This window comes from Jaculus jaculus, chromosome 1, assembly GCF_020740685.1.
Source record: "Jaculus jaculus isolate mJacJac1 chromosome 1, mJacJac1.mat.Y.cur, whole genome shotgun sequence".
NCBI classification, from domain to species: Eukaryota; Metazoa; Chordata; class Mammalia; order Rodentia; family Dipodidae; genus Jaculus; species Jaculus jaculus.
In genome coordinates this window covers 141127963-141143725 of record NC_059102.1, presented here as the reverse complement: position 1 = coordinate 141143725, position 15763 = coordinate 141127963, and the positions used below count along the sequence as shown (strand labels likewise).

The 15763-nt window shown below is 52.9% G+C and overlaps 1 protein-coding gene across 5 annotated transcripts in view; it reads right to left on the bottom strand.

The window, feature by feature from the left end:
- Akna (AT-hook transcription factor) overlaps window positions 1–15232 on the bottom strand; it is a 54571-nt gene extending 39339 nt beyond the window's left edge. Inside the window, exons 1-3 of one of the 5 annotated variants that reach the window (XM_045154513.1) lie at window positions 15176–15232; window positions 14443–14626; window positions 148–224 (exon numbers count right to left, since the gene is read on the bottom strand). Coding sequence is in view for 1 of the 5 variants with exons in the window: in XM_045154536.1 (XP_045010471.1) it covers window positions 5104–5125 (22 nt within the window). In the remaining 4 variants the exon portion in view is untranslated. Of the gene's footprint in view, window positions 1–147; window positions 225–5103; window positions 5262–5604; window positions 5624–14442; window positions 14627–15175 lie in introns of those variants that run through there. The other 4 variants (XM_045154522.1, XM_045154505.1, XM_045154536.1 and 1 more) reach the window with 4 other exon arrangements.
- Between the last annotated feature and the right edge of the window lie 531 nt (window positions 15233–15763).

Sequence of the window (15763 nt, the reverse complement as noted above, 5' to 3'; positions counted from 1 at the left end):
CTCTCTCAAATAAATAAATATATAAAATATTTTTTAAAAAATCAGGCTGAAAACAAGGAATGGTGAGATCTTTCCAGCTCCCTACATAATTGAAAGCAGGCTTGCAAGCAAACACAGGTCCATGCATGGTCCCAGCAATCCTCTTACCAATAGCTGTAAAGCAGAGACGATCCAGGCATCCCTCCGTCAGCATGGAGAAGCAATTTGTGGTCTCCACATACAACCTAATAATATTCAGCCACAGAAAGGAGTGGAGTTACGACAAACAAAAGGAATGCAGGCTTGACACATGCTACAGTGTGGGTAAACCTCCACAGCATCATGCTAAGCGACAGAATCCAGCCATGAAGTACCAGTGTGTCTGGACCCAGGGTCAGTGTGCAGAGGTACATCCGGAAACAGACAGAGGTGGCCAAGAGCATCTGCAGGTTGGGGGGAAGGACAGTCTCTAGCTGCTCAGTAGGGGCTGGGTTTCCTTGTAGGGTGGTAAAGTGGAGAGGGGACTGCAATGCAATGGTGTGAATACTGTCAGTGCCACTAGACTGTCACTTTAAAAATGTTTACTTTCAGGCTGGAGTGATGGCTTGGCAGCTAAAGCGCTTGCCTACAAAGCTAAAGTCCCCAGGCTAGATTCCCCAGGACCCACATAAGCCAGATACACAAGGTAGCACATATATATGGAGTTCATTTGCAACAGCTGGAGGCCCTAACACACCCATTTCCTTCCCCACTCTCTCTCTCTCCCCTTTCTCCCTTCTTCCCTCCCTCCCTGTTTCTCAAATAAATAAATAAAACTAAAATATTTTTTAAATGTTTACTCTCACGTTACATGATTTTCATTTCAATAAAGAAAAATCAGGGCATACCAGGTGAGGGGTGCCTTATAGTCCAGAGGCTATGGTCTGAGTTGGGCTAGGTGATGCAGCAGAGAGCGTGAGACCCAGCCACACCCAGGGGCGCTCTCAAGACCTGCTAGACCAAGTCCTTCTCAGCTGCTTGTGGACACTGACCCACAGCTGATTGCCTGGCTGCAGAGGGACCTGGGGAGTGTCCTGAAAGGGGCTTTTCTGCTCCCTCTCCATCTTTCACACACTTTTGCTATCTCTAACACTTCCCAGGACTTCCTCTGTGCTAGGCACAGAAGTCACAGGTATCAGTCAGCCTCCCCCACCTCCAACAGAAGCCTGAACTCTTCAATCTAGATCCAGGCCACTATGGCCCCTGGCCTTGGAGACAGGCAGTTAGTTGGTCTTCAGCCTAGTAAGCGCTTTGACTCTACCCAGGAGCCTCAGTGTACAGTTAAGAAATAAACAGGCAATTATTTCTGAACTCAGAGCTCACCAGAGACCAGGGTGCTTGGGAAAGGCCACCTTCACCAGGACTGGGGAGCGACAAGGGGTAACACTCCCCCTTGGCCATGACGCTGGCTTTGGGTTCAGGGGCTTCAGGGTTTCTCCTCTGCCTCCCATCCAGTCTTCCTGTCCGCTCCCCAATGAAGAGCCCCTGAATTTTCTCCACATCACCCTGAGTGATTCCCCTAGCTTCATAATGCCCACCACACATAGTGTCCCCACTCCGCTGGCCTGACAGGAAACTTTACTTACATCCCCTCAATCTAACTTCCCTCCTCAGAAACACTGCTTCCAAGTGACAAGACTGAGGCTCGATGGGGAACAGTAACTATGCCAGGACCACAGGCCAGTTAGCGGGATGATGGCAAGATTGCAAATGGTCTTGCCCCAGGGTGCTCCTAGTTTGTTTTTAACCCATCAGTAAAAATGTGTTGACTCATATACCTGTATTAGCATACTACATGCGGGGCTGTGGAGACGGGTAAGTGGTTAAAAGTACTTGCTAAGTAAGCAGGATGATTGAAGTTTGGATCCCCAAAACACAGACACAAGTAGTGCACACATCTATAATCCCACTGTATCTACAGCAGTGGGAGGTGGAGTTGGGAGAACCCCAAAGCTCTTTGGTCAGCTAGTCTAGTGTTTGCACTGATTAAAAAAAATAATAGAGCTGGAAGGATGGCTTAGCAATTAAAGAGTTTGCCTACAAAGCCAAAGGACCCAGGTTCGATTCCCCAGGACCCACGTTAGCCAGATGCACAAGGGGGCACATGCATCTGGAGTTCATCTGCAGTAGCTAGAAGCCCTGGCACACCCAGTTTCTCCCTCTCTCTGTCAAATAAGTAAATAAACATATTTTTAAATAATAATAAATAAATAACAAAAGAGACCCTGTCTCAGAAAAGGTGGAAGGGAAGGATAGACAACCTTAGGTTGTCCTCTGACTTCCACATGCACATCATGGCACATGCACACCACCTCTTTCTCTCTCTCTCTCTCTCTCTCTCTCTCTCTCTCTCTCACACACACACACACACACACACACACACAGAAATACACACCATACTATATGTATCAGAATATTTCCAAACACAAGTTTTTTAAATTTTTTTGTTTATTTTTATTTATTTACTTGAGAGCAACAGGCATAGAGAGAAAGAGGCAGATAGAGAGAGAGAGAGAGAATGGGCGCGCCAGGGCCTCCGGCCACTGCAAACAAACTCCAGACACGTGCGCCACCTTGTGCATCTGGCTAACGTGGGTCCTGGGGAGTCGAGCCTCGAACCAGGGTCCTTAGGCTTCACAGGCAAGTACTTAACCGCTAAGCCATCTCTCCAGCCCCAAACACAAGTTTTTAAAGACATGCATACAAAAGATAAGGAGGAATTCCAAGTCTTCACTCCTTGAGACCCCTATGGGGCTCACACCCCTGCTGCAAATCCCTGTTAAGACCTTGACCTTGAGTTTGTGTGAAAATAGTTCTGATCACACAAAGGAGTCTGGCTCAGTGGTCCTGGAACAGGGTCTGGGAATCTGCATTCAACCCGGGGCCTCAGGAGGGAACCCTGCAAATGAACTCAGCATCCATGGGCTCTTGGCTCCCATCGCCAAAGCAGGTGGGAGGCATGTGAGGGTTAAACAACTGCCTTTCTCTTTCTCAAGCCTCTGCTGACGAAGGGCTGCACAGGAGTGTGGTTTTCTGACTTTTAAAAGGGTATTTTTCTAGCTCTACCACACAGTAGCCTGCCCAATCACAGAGGCCTCTGTGTGCACAAAGAGGAACAGCCTGTCTCCTGGAATGACTCAGTTGTCACAGAAATCTCACTGTGACCATGGGGGGCTGCAGGTCACAGGCAGTTTCGGCCGCTGGCTATGGTTCTGCCCTGGCCTCTCAGGCCCCTGCACTTGTGAGTCTTTTCTGAGCAAGGCCTCTTGCCTCTGTGCAAGCCACAGCCCACAGATCCAGAGCCTGCGACTGTCCAGTCAACAAACACACATGGGTGCAAAACACATGTCAACCTCAGTATGGGATGAAGTGACAGAGAAGTAAGCGGGATGCCAAGTGAGCAGGGGCCTGCCCTGGCACCACTGCCACTCACAGCACTACGTACTTTCTGCAAAGAGGAGAACAGGCCTTGATACCACCGGGGGTATCACAACAGCCCCAGACAGGCCAGATGAACTTGGAGCCTCCCAACAACTCAGCTCCAGAGGGTGCCAGCCTCAGAACCTTTAACCTTCCTCCTCTCTGAGGTCATATTTCAAAAGACTAGAGACACATGCTGAGCCCTGTGGGTACAAGTTAACTTTAAGAGCCCTAGGGTGTGTGACTATATACTACGGCAGAGGAATACAGACCGTCAGACCACACCTGGAACGTAGGACTCTACACAGAAAGACCATGGAAGCAGGAAGCTTTGGGCAGCCTTGACAGACCAAGTGGACTGGGGAAGGGGGCAGCAGAAGGGCATCCTGGGCAAAGGGAACAGCATAGACAAAGGCACAGCAGTCTGAAAGTGCAAACTGAACTTCAAGAGGAACTAAGGGCCAGGATCACTGAACGCCACACACTACCAGCAGACAGGCTCCTATCAGTGGGGACTGGTCTTAAAGGCTCCAGCAACATGATTATCCCAGGAGAGCTGGCCCAATTAGGACCAAGGCTGCCTAAAGAACTGTGCCACTGGGCACAGGGTCTCCACCTGCCCAGAAAAAACTATCACCCCACCCAACAAAACATCAGACCTTGCCCTCTTTCTGCGCCCTTGTTTTCCATCTCCTGCCACTCTCACAGGAGCTAACACTTCCTGTGGTCTGGGGGCTTCCTGCCCGGGGACCATTCTAAAACTTAGGAAGCTCCCTTCTATGGCTCCATTGCCTGACTCCAGGGTGACCATTCACCAGTGTGGCCAGGTAGTCCTCAGCTGCCTCAGGCCCTTGGAGGCCCCCTCCCATCCAGCCAGGACTGTCTAGGTGACTCCCCACTCTAACCCTACCCTGACCTTTCTCAGGTGAGGAAACTGAGGTAGAGACCCAGAGGGCTCTCGTAAGATCTCACAACCAGGAAGTATGGCCTAAGGATGAAGGCAGATGTTGTACTGAACCAAGGCTGTCAGACTTTGGTGGAGGGGGGCAGGACAGGAAGACTCCCTTCATTTCATGTAGATGGGCTCTGTGGCAGCTTAATCAGCTGCAAAGCACAGGCCCAAATGGTTGCCTCCGGCCGCACAAGAACCAAAACCACCCCCTTGGGTGTCCCCAGCCCATCCCCAGCTTGCTCAAGCAGCCAGGGAGGAAAGGGGAACCAGCGATTGCTGTCTCTAATCTTTGTCCTAAAGACCAAGCTGGCCTGCTGACCCTCAGAATGTACAGGGTCCTGTGTCTGTCCTTAATGTCAGATGCGGCTACTCCTGAGAGGTCCTTCTAACCTCCTGGCCTGCCCTCCAACCCCTGCATGTCCCCAAGGCCCCTTAGCACTCTAGACACCAACTCTCCATTAGATGAAGATGTTCCAGACACAGAGAGGGACCAGGGCTCGCCCAAGTTCACAAAACAACAGAATCAGAGCTGACACCAGAAAACAGCATCCCAAAGTCCGCCCTGGCCAAGCTAGAGGGGAGGGGTAACAGCTGCCAGCTGCACTTCCTGGCCGGGCTGGGCTGCCCGCCCGTGCTGTCCCCAAGAGAGTCTGTGACTGGCCTGTCCGGAGAAAAGGCGGCTCCGACTGGCCCTCCTCACATCAGCTCCTTACCTTTCTTGGAATCCACCAGCATCCCACCAGCGAGGACTCAGGGAAGCTGCCCGTGAGGTCTTTGTTCCCAACCTGGGGAGCCCCCTGCCTCCACGGAGGCCTGGCCCGCCTCCAGGCTGCTCTGCCAGCCCGATCTGTGGCTTACAGACAAGCATCGCTCCCCACTTCTCCCCGCCCCTGCAGCTGAGGCCGCCTCGCCTCGCAGGAAGCGCCCAGCCTGATTTCCTACAAGTGTTTGTGAGAAGGAGGGGGTTTGGTGTGAGCCCAGAGCTTAACCCCTTATAGGGTGACTGCAGGGTGGCCCTGGCAGGAAAAGACTCCCTGGAACTTCTCAGGCCCTGGGCTTGGGACCCTCTCTGCCACCACCCTCTAGGTGTTGACAAGGAAACTCAAGTCCAGAGAAGCCCAAGGGCTTGACCAAGGTCACTCAGCCTGCTGGAGGAGGAGGCTACAGCCTACTGGGGTCCTCCCTACCTCTGGGAGCCTCTCTATAGCTCTTACCCTCTAGATTCTCCTGCAGGCGCCCCCGATCTTGGAGGAAGGGAGGGTAACTCAGACTGAGTGTTCCCTCATGCCCTTCCGGCTGTATCTCCGTGTCCTGTCTGCTGATACGTGACCCCTCCTCTCAGGGAGGCAGCAAGAACTCTTGTCTTCTCACTCACTATCCTGGCCCACAAGTGTGCCTGCAGCTACAGTGGAATTTTCCAGGTAATGTAGAGGTAGGGAACTGGCTGATCAGATGAATTTCCCTGGTGAGTTCCCCCCATCATAGGTCCTCCCACAGGGCTCGCCAGAAGTAAAGGAACAGGCTCATCCTGATGGTCAAGCTCCCCAGAGCCCCTCAGCAGCCCACTCACTCATGTGGCAGGGACTGACTGCAGGTATCAGGAACAAGGAAGGTCACAGGCCATGCCTGGCTCTCCACCCGACAGAGACTGGTTCTGAGGCTGAGAGCTTACAAATCAATGGCATCAGATTCTCAGAACCAGTGATTTCAAGTCCCAGGTGGAGGACAATGGAGGAAGACATGGTGTCCTGGAATACTGGGCTGGGGAGGCATGCTGGAATCATGTGGGAAGGGCAGTCATGCAAGGGCTTAGAAGGACAGTGAAGCAAAAGCAAGCCACAAGCAGGGCTGGGATGACATGTTTTGGAAGAACAAGTGCAGAGACCAGAGACTGGAGCTGCTAGGCCCTTTAAGAGAAGCATGGCCTATGCTCACAGCTCAGTGGGGTCCAGCAGAGGCACAAGCAAGGGTGGAGAGAGGGCTCGGTACCCATATAGTATACAGTTTCCCCACTCTAGCCCTGCTGACCCAGAAATTCTAAGTCAGGAAACCAAAAAGAAATGAGATCAGCCCTCTGACATCTGAAACCCCTTAGAGGCCTCTGGGGAGCAGCCTTGCTGAAGGCTACCCACGAGTGCTGGGGAGAATAAATCTTAAAAGCCCACAGGGCCTGGGGTTCAATGCCAGTCCTACCTCCTGCTGGCTCTGTGACTGAGTGCTCTTGCCTCTATGGTGGATTAATGCAATGTCAAATGTCCCCCTACGGCCTCATGTGCTTGAATCTCCCATTGATGGTACTAGTTGGGAAGATTGTGGAGCCTGTGGGAGGTGCAGCCTCACTGGAGGAAGTGCATCACTTGGGAGCGGGCCTTGGGGCTCAAGAGGCCAGGCCCGCTTGCTGCGCTCAGTTCAGTCTCCCTCTTTGCTATTTCCTCCTTACTGCTGTGGAGATGTGCAGCCTGGCTGTCTGCTTCCTGCCATGCTTTCCCACCACGATGAAACTTCCCTTCCAAACAATAAAAGGGAAATAGACCTTCTTTCCATAAGCTGCTTCTGGTTGGGTGTTTTACCCGGGTAACAAGAAGGCAACTGCTATAGCCTCCTTGAGCTTCAGCTTCTCATCTGTGAAGCAGGGCTGGGCAGAGCGAGGGTTGTTCTGTCCTGCAAGGGAATGCCCACTGTCACGTATTGAGCTATTTCAGTACCACCACTTTGACTTCGGTGAAAGGCTCTGGTCTCCTCCAAGGACCTGTGGCTGATGAATGAATGAATGAATGAATACATGAAGTCTCGGAGGATCAGCCTGACATTATCTGGAAGAGCTAGAGCTAACCCCAGACATGTTCCTCCCAGTAATTTCCCAACTTCTCAATCACTTCCCTGTCTTTCATCCACATCGGAGTGGAGGGGCTTTCCCTGAAGCCCCCAAGCACCATGGAGCAGAGCCAAACCCCACCAAGCCCCTCCCTACTGTTCTGGTAGCCATGTGGCCCATTGTTGGGGAGGCGGGCTCCCCTGACAACCCTGTCACTCACTCACCCGCCCTCCCTGGTCATTAGCCCATCAACACCAGGTGGCTGCCACTGCTGGCACGCCCCTTGGCCCTTCTCAGGGCAGTGCCCAGCCACCCCAGTACGTTCCTGCCCCTCCCCGCCTTTGTTCAGACAGTGCTCTCTCCTGGAACACCATCCCACCACAGTCTGAAGTCTACTCAACCAAAGCCATGGGTCTAAACTGAGTTTGGAACAGCGCCGAACCCCAGCTCCCCCTCCCCGGCTGGCCCATCCTTCCCTCAGGTTTGCAATCCAGAACGATGGTCCACGCGACCACTACCTTCCATCCCATAGCTAAGACATCAAGTCCCAATTGCTGTGCTTCTTGTCTCATCAGAATCTGTCCCACATGGCCTCCAGCATCAGCCTCTCACCAGAGAACCTTGGGGATCCCCACACTGTACTAACGGGGTCTTGCAAGAATCAGCTTTCTAAACTGGGCATGCTGGCGCACACCTTTAATCCCGGCACTTGGGAGGCAGAGGTCGGAGGATTGCTGTGAGTTTGAGGCCACCCTGAGACTACAGAGTGAATTCCAGGTCAGCCTGGGCTAGAGTGAGACCTGATCTCAAAAAGCCAAAAAAAAAAAAAAAAAAAAAAAAAATCAGCTTTCTAAACCCAGCCCTGCATATGGGATGCTGCCCATTACTCTGGGGCAGATGCTTGACTGCTCCTGTCCCACAACCTCACTGCTTCAAAATGGGCTCCCAGCTCCTCCTCCCCAGCAACCCACCTCTTCTCCCTGTTGACTCTGAGCCGCCTTCCTCCTCAGGGACTTGCTATTTGTCCTTACACTATGTGATGATTCGGCTGGCGTTGGTCTCTTGACTCATTAGGAGATCATGAGGTACTCACCTACCACAGGCTAACACAGAATAGAAATGCCCTGAACATACTCTGAATCAGCCATTATGTCTAGCCAGTGGCCCAGGTATAGCTGACAGTAAGCCCTCCAATACCACTAAGCCGTGTGTGTGTGTGTGTGTGTGTGTGTGTGTGTGTGTGTGTGTGTGTGCGTGTATGTGCGTGCGCGCGTGTGCATGTGGAAGCCACAGGTTACCACCCAGTATCTCCCTTGATAGGTGCCCTCTTTATTTTACTAAGGCAGGGTCTCCACTTTAGCTCAGAGCTCACCAATTTAGCTAGTTTAGGTAGCCAACTTGCCTTGGGAATTCCTTGTCTCTACCTCCTGTGTGCTGGGATTATGGGAGGCTGCCATGCCCACCTGACATTTATGTTGATGTTGGGGATCTGAACTCAGGTCCTTATGTCTGCGTGCTAAGTGCTTTATCCACTGAACCATCTCTCCTGCCCATGATGCACCCATTTTACAGCTGGGCAAAATGAGGCCCAGAGAGCCCATACAACTTGCCTAAGGCCACAAAGCTGGTAAGCATGGTAGAATTCAAATGTTCAAGGAGCGCACTCCTTCTGACCAAGCCTGGTGCTCACAACACCCAGCCTGAGATGGTTAATGACAGGAGAAGCCTATGGTCAGAGCCGGAGCTCCTTCACTGCAGGAGGCCCTGGCTCCCTCACTGGGCTCCCCTACAAGCTCTCAGCAGAGGGGCTTAGGAGTGGTTATAGAAGTGGAGTGCTCTCCCCCCCTGCACAGGTGAGGAAACAGGCCCTTGCAGAAAGGCAGTAGTTCCTGACCACTCAGATCAGTAAACACAGCAACACCCTCTGATCCATGGCCCAACAAACCATCGGCCATTTGCCTTTTGGTCCAGATGCACTGGGCTGAGTGACCATGGCTCGTCTACTCTTATCACTGCCCCACACTCTCTCCCCCCTCCCTCCCTCTTTCTGAGACCTTCTAAGTAGTGCATGGAAACTGGACCTAAAGGGGCACGTTCTCTCTTTAAGCCTTCGATGGAGACCCAGGCACACCCTATACCCGATGGCCTCATATTGACTTGATGGACCTTACATATGCACCATGTCCTGAGGCTCAGAGGCCCAGCAGGTCCATCCTGGGAGAATGGGGCTGGCCTCAAGAAAGCCCAGGTAAATGATTCCCTCCTGTGCTCTCCGGACTCCTGGGTCTCCTTCCTCCTACCAGGTTAAAATTCACCACAAGTCTGGGCAGAGGAAGATACCAGAGTGAATCTACAAGAGTGGGGTGTGGAAATCCTAGCCATCCTGGTCATCTGGGACATCAGTCTTTTCCTCTCTGAGCTTCCAGGGCTTCAGATGATCTCTGAAGTGATTAAATGAACTTCTTGGACTCTAATTTTGTCTGTTCACTAGATAGCCCTGTCACACTGAAGGGTGGCCACAGGGCACATAAGCCTTATAGGCAGGCAGAAAATTCCAGGGCCCCATGGAAGCAAATTGGCCCTGAACAAGATTCCATACCATAAGGACTCCCTGAAACACAGATCTCTTAGATGGGGCAATGTCAACTTTCTAGAACACTTTGGACAACGAGTGAAGTATATGCCCAAGGTGGATGGCCCAGTGTGGCTGCCACAGAACATGTAAGCCTCTGTCCTCAGTGACACGCCATGTAACTTGTGCTCTGCAGGACCTAGGGTTAAGTGCCCTGACTTGGGAGCTTCCCCAACATGTTCCAGCTTTGGGTCTCACATGCACAGAAGGGGAACCAGCCCTCATATGGGGATGTGCAATTGCCCACTGGGCCCGGAATCAGTTCCGGGGACACTGACCCAGTTGGAAACTATCCCCATCCTGAGTGGCTAGGGAAGGCAGGAAATAGGCTTTCTTAGCCAATTTAGGTTATAAGGAGGATGTGTGCAGCCATATGGAGAGACGGACACACACACACACACACACACACACACACACACACAGATTGCTAATGCTCTTTTCACCAAGTCAAACAGAAAAGTACACATGCCAAGAATGTTTTTATTGCTGACAGTGAGATTTTACTGAGCACTTAGTTCATGTCATGCAAAAGCCCACCTACAGGCTAATTCTCATTAACTACTCCTCATTCCAGTCCAAGGAGGAGGCAGAAATTCCTGTGCTCTTCTGACAGGAGAGGAGGCTGGGCTTGAACCAGGAAGTATCATCTTAATCCATTTGAAACATACACTGTGAAAAGGTTGGAAACGCCCCCAGTGTCCAATAATAAGTTGATTTCATGATCACTGAAATCACTTATGAATTTTTGGGGGGAGGGTATAGCGCAGGCTGACCTGGAATTCACCATGTAGTCTCTGGTTGTCCTCAAACTCACAGCAATCCTACCTCTGCCTTCGAGTGCTGGGATTAAAGGGGTACACCACCAAGCCCAGCTAATTATGGTATTTCTATTCAAAGGAACATTATTCAGCTATTCAGAGTCATGCTACCGAAAAAAACATAGAATAGTGCTTAAAAGTGCAATACACGGGCTGAGGGGGTAGCTCAGTGGTAGAGTGCAAGGACCTAGGTTCAGTGCATCCCGGGTATTGCAAAAGAAAAATTGAAACGTGTGAAGTAATCAAGCCATTATAAACTAGCATATATCAAATTTGAGCCTACCAAAATATGGAGGATAAGGACAGAAAAAAAAGAAAAGGAGGGGCTGAGGCGATGGCTCAGCAGTTAAAGGTGCTTGCTTGCAAAGCCTGATTGCCTAGGTTCAAGTCCCCAGTACCCACATAAAGCCAACTGCACATGCAGCTGGAGTTCATGTAGTTGTATGCAGAGGCAGGAAGCCCTAACACGCTCATATTCTCTCTCTCTCTCTCTCTCAAATATTAAAAATAAAAAAGAGGAGACTCACGCTTCAATAACTTCCATAGTAGGCAGATATGTCCCTTTCCTTGTGCATATTTTCTGCAAACAGAAGCTGATTTGAGAATAAGCATAAGATGAACACATGTGCGCACACTCCCACCTGCCTCATGTCTTTGTGGAACCGTATTCTGTGGAGAGACCTGGGCATGGCCCACCAGGCACTGATTGGTGAGCTCTGTGGCTTTTTGCAGCTGTGACACTGTGACATCCGGTAACTCCCACCCTAGTTTTCTTTTTGCATGTGTGTGTGTGGATGGCATAGTGTATGCCCTGTATATGCCCATGTAATGGCGAGTGCACTGGCCTGCAGCAGGGTGCACTCCCGGGTGGTGACCACTGCTGGGTGATCTGCTCCATCACTCTTACATCCTCTGGCTCCCCCTCCCCCACTACCCCGGTTAAGGAATGAATCCACAGGAATCCAGAGCCTTGCACTTGCAAGGCAAGCGCTCACCACTGAGCTAAGTCCCCAACCCCTTACACCCTTTTTAGTTAGACCAGTCTCTCTCACTGCTCCTGGAACTTGCCATTTATTTGCTAGCTCCAGATATTAGGGTCTTGCTGCCTTGTGGGACCTAGGTTACAGACAGATGTGCATGGCCAGGCTCAGCAGTTTATGTGGGTTCTGGGGATTGAATATGGGCAGTGTCTCAGGCTTCCCCACGGGAGCTTGCACAGGAAGTGTTCTTATCTTCTGAGCCATCTCTCTAGATGTCATCCTACATCTCTTTTTAAGTTCTGATACCACGTGCTGTTTCCTGCACCTGTAGCCACTGTGTAACATGTGATATTCACATAAAAGAAAGGCAGCCACAGGCTCCAGGCCTTCCCTCCTCTTAGGATTTTGGAGCATAACATGCATTGTATAACTGGGTCCTCAGAAATGGTCAGGCATTTGACAAGCGTGGCTCAGAGAGGTTCTATGACTTGCTTAACTAAAGTCACACGGCACCTTAGGGGCATCCACAAATATAGTGTTACTTTCCAGATGATTCCAGAACTTAAGGGGCTGGGTGGACCTCCTGGACCCTGCACTGCTTCCCCCGACTCGTTGGCCTTTGAATGTGGCTCTGTGGACACTAAGGAGAGTGAGACCTGGGAATCCTACCCACCTTGATCCCAGCCCCTCCCCAGGCACAGGCTGTGCGGAGGGGGGGGGCATGGTCAAGAATCTAGGGGTTGGTGGGGGCAGTCCTGAGAGAAAGGTCTTACTTAGCAGCCCAGCTGGAGTTTGGCATTTGGCTCAAACTTGTCAGTGGAGCCCAAAGATAAGAAGCGACTATAGGCTAGATGGAGGAAGGAACAGGAGGCTAAAATGAGAGGATCTGGAGCAGAAGGCTGTTGGACCAGAACTTTGCTGCTTTGTTCTGGAATCGCCTGGTACCTTCCTCCACAGCCTTGGCAGGACACGTCCCTGGAGGCATGTACTGGGTGTGTGCTGTGAGACACTGCAGCAAGAGGTGTCTGGGCTCCAAATACAGGATGGCCACATACAGTGAGGGCTGTGGTGCCTCTCAAGGCTTCCCTGGCCACTACAACCCTCCCTGGATGCTCATGTCACCATCCAATGCCCCAGGGCACATGGTGTAAGCACCATTTGGCCCAGGATTCTCCCCTCCTCAGCTTAGACACAGTAAGGAAAAGCTGTTGGTCACATGCAGCTGACCAGGCAGACCTTTTGGCCTAGAATTTAGGCTCACACCAGTCTGGTCCCGGCCAGGTTGTCAGTGCATGGCTGTTATCCTGGACTCAGGGCCTCAATGCATGGAGGTGTCTTCTCCCTTACCCTTCAGAGGGTCTTTCACAGGACTTGGGTCTGTGACCTAGTGCCCTGCAGTCCCTATAGCTTCAAGAACCTCCACCTCCCAGCTGCCTGTGGAAGCAACACTGACCATCTACCTCCCGATGCCCCATGCACGCAGCACCCCCTCCCCCAGCCCTTGCTAGAGACGGAACATAGGGCCTGATGCATGCTAGGCAAGTGCTGATCTGTCACTGAGCTACACCCTCAACTTGTAGCTCTCTTAAACACACACACACACACACACACACACACACACACACACGGGGGGGGGGGAGACCCTGCTTTGTAGCGTTTACTGATTCTCATTATTTAAAATTCCCTACTATGCTTAATTTCAAGTTACTATTCCTGAGAGCAGTGCTACAAAGACATGGGCACTGTCAGCTCTTAGCCTCACACATGCCAAAATGACAACCAGTCAATCCCAGCAAAGAGCTGTTTGCCTTCAGGCAAGTGACCTAAACTTTCAGAACCTCAGGCTTCTTATCTGTAAAATGAGGACAATAACATCCACCTAATGGCAATGCCAGGACACTAAGAGACAGAATCTATAGGGCTTTGTACCAGGCATTGGGGTGACCAAAACAAAACAAAACAACAACAACAAAAAAAATAGATAGCAACTCCTTCTCTCCCAGTCTGCACTCCCTGCTGTGAGTCCTGCTCAGTAGACTAGCTGGTCTTATGGAAGTCATCCAGGTGCCCTGATTTCTTCCTCTCTCTGGCCTCACTTTCCATCTCTAAACTTAGATGAAGGCTGAGCCAAAGCTTTCTAGATGTCCGCTACTTGTGCCTGAAGGTGGTACTGCTAGAAGGAGCATAGCCCAAGGGAAACTGAGGCTTCCCACTCCATCTCCGGATAGGCACTGGGCTGAGGCAACTTGACGACCCCTGGCATTCAGCCATCCTGTGGTGGCTCAGATGCGGCCCAGAGCTCACTGCACACCCTGCGGCGGCTTCCAAGCCCCCTCCCCTTAGGGGGGACGCATCACCCTCAAGGCCCCAGAGAGCCCGGTCCCTGGAGCTGATGAAATCCCCACGCAAGACAGCCCGGTCACATGTCGCCAACGCGAGCCGGCTGTGCCCTGGGCGGGAAGGTCCGCGCAAGGCCAGACTGCCAAGATAGAGCAGCAGGTTCCACTCCACGCCCGCGCTCAGTGGGTCATCCAGACTTAGCACCCGTCCAAGCTGGGGAGACTATTGTTTGCTCAACAAAACCCCATGAACTCCACCGAGGCCAGAGGAGGAATCTGGGGAAATCTGTGGGAAGTCTCTACCTAGCCTTAGTCCTTCATGTTCAGATTCAGCCTTAGTCTTCGCCGTCCCGGAGAGTAAACACATCTCCTTCCCCGCAGCGGCTCTCAGCTGCTCGCTGCTCGGCTCCGCTCTAGAATAGCTCGGGTTTGTTTACAGAAGTTTCCTTTCTACCTTCTCGCTCTGACCTGTCATTGCGGGAGGTCTTGGAGGCAGGCTGCGGGTCTCCTCCCTGCTGGGCGCCCTGGCGGTAAGTCGCGCCTCCTCTCTGTGCCTCTCGTGTACCAAGGGGAGACTGGCCCTGTTTGGCAACTGGTCCCAGGTCTTTGGAAACTGTCCACCCCACGCTGGCCTCCGCTCTATCAGCCTCTCCTGCCAAAAAGAGGAAAAGAAACTTGCCTTAAGGCGTCCGGCTCCAAGCTGCCTGCTGGCTCTCGGGGGCTGTTGCCGGGTGAACCGACCTCACACAAATCTCAGCACAGAAAAGCCCCACCTCCCCAAGTCACCAAGCAACGGGGCCACGCCTTCCGCCCAAGGCCGTCCCGCGGCCCCGCCAAGGACCACCCCCTGACCCCCGGGGACCCCTACCCACCCTGCGATCAGCCCGGGCAAGAAGGAAAAACCCACGCCCCCACTGTGCGGAGGTGGAGACTGAGGTCGGAGGGTGGGGGCCTCTGTGTCCCGTTGCGCAGACCTCAGGCTCAGGGTCCCCGATCGCGCGTTCACACAGGGTCCCCGGAACCTCGATCCGTCCCCTCCAGCGCACGTGGGGCTCTTACGTGGAGATACCGAAAGCAGGGTGGTCCCGGCGGCTACGCAGCCCGGCGGCGCGGTCCCTTCCCTCCCCATCCTCCCGACCGCGAACCTGAGTCCCCGGGAAGCCCCGGCCCGCCTCTTCCCGAGCACCGCTCGGGGTCTCACCTGCCCCGCGGCCGCGCGCCCAGCTTTCCTGGAGTTGAGCGGCAGACAAAGGCCGCCAATCCGCGCGCGGGGCGGGGCGCGGTTCCTTTGCATAATACCCGCAGCCCGCCAGTGACGGCGCCGGGGGCGGGGCTTACGGGATCTCCACCAATCGCAGAGAGGCTACAGCCCGCGCCCCTCCCCGCCAGCCCCGCCTCACCCCCGGCACGGCATCTTCCTGTAGGAATCTGCCCCAGTGCTGATGGAGGTACTGGGACCCGGAGGGAAGATAACTGTGCGAGGTCCACGGAGCCGCCGCTGGGAAGTGACCCCAAGGTTTCTCGGAGGAAACGGACTCCTTAGTGTAATAAATTGCGCTCATCAAGTGTCAGGCTCTAACGCGGCTCAGTTCTCTCGTGTGACGTAGCTGTTAACCCCCCCCCCCCCATGCCTATCTTCTGGTCCCAACGCCAGACCGGGACCTTGAACAGTGTTGGTTATACTGGCCTGGTCCTGCCATTTGGGTGGCAACAAATGGCATTCACTAGCCACCACTTTCAGGGTGCTGTGGGAGCAGAGACACAGGGCTGCTGCCAGGGAAAGTGTCTC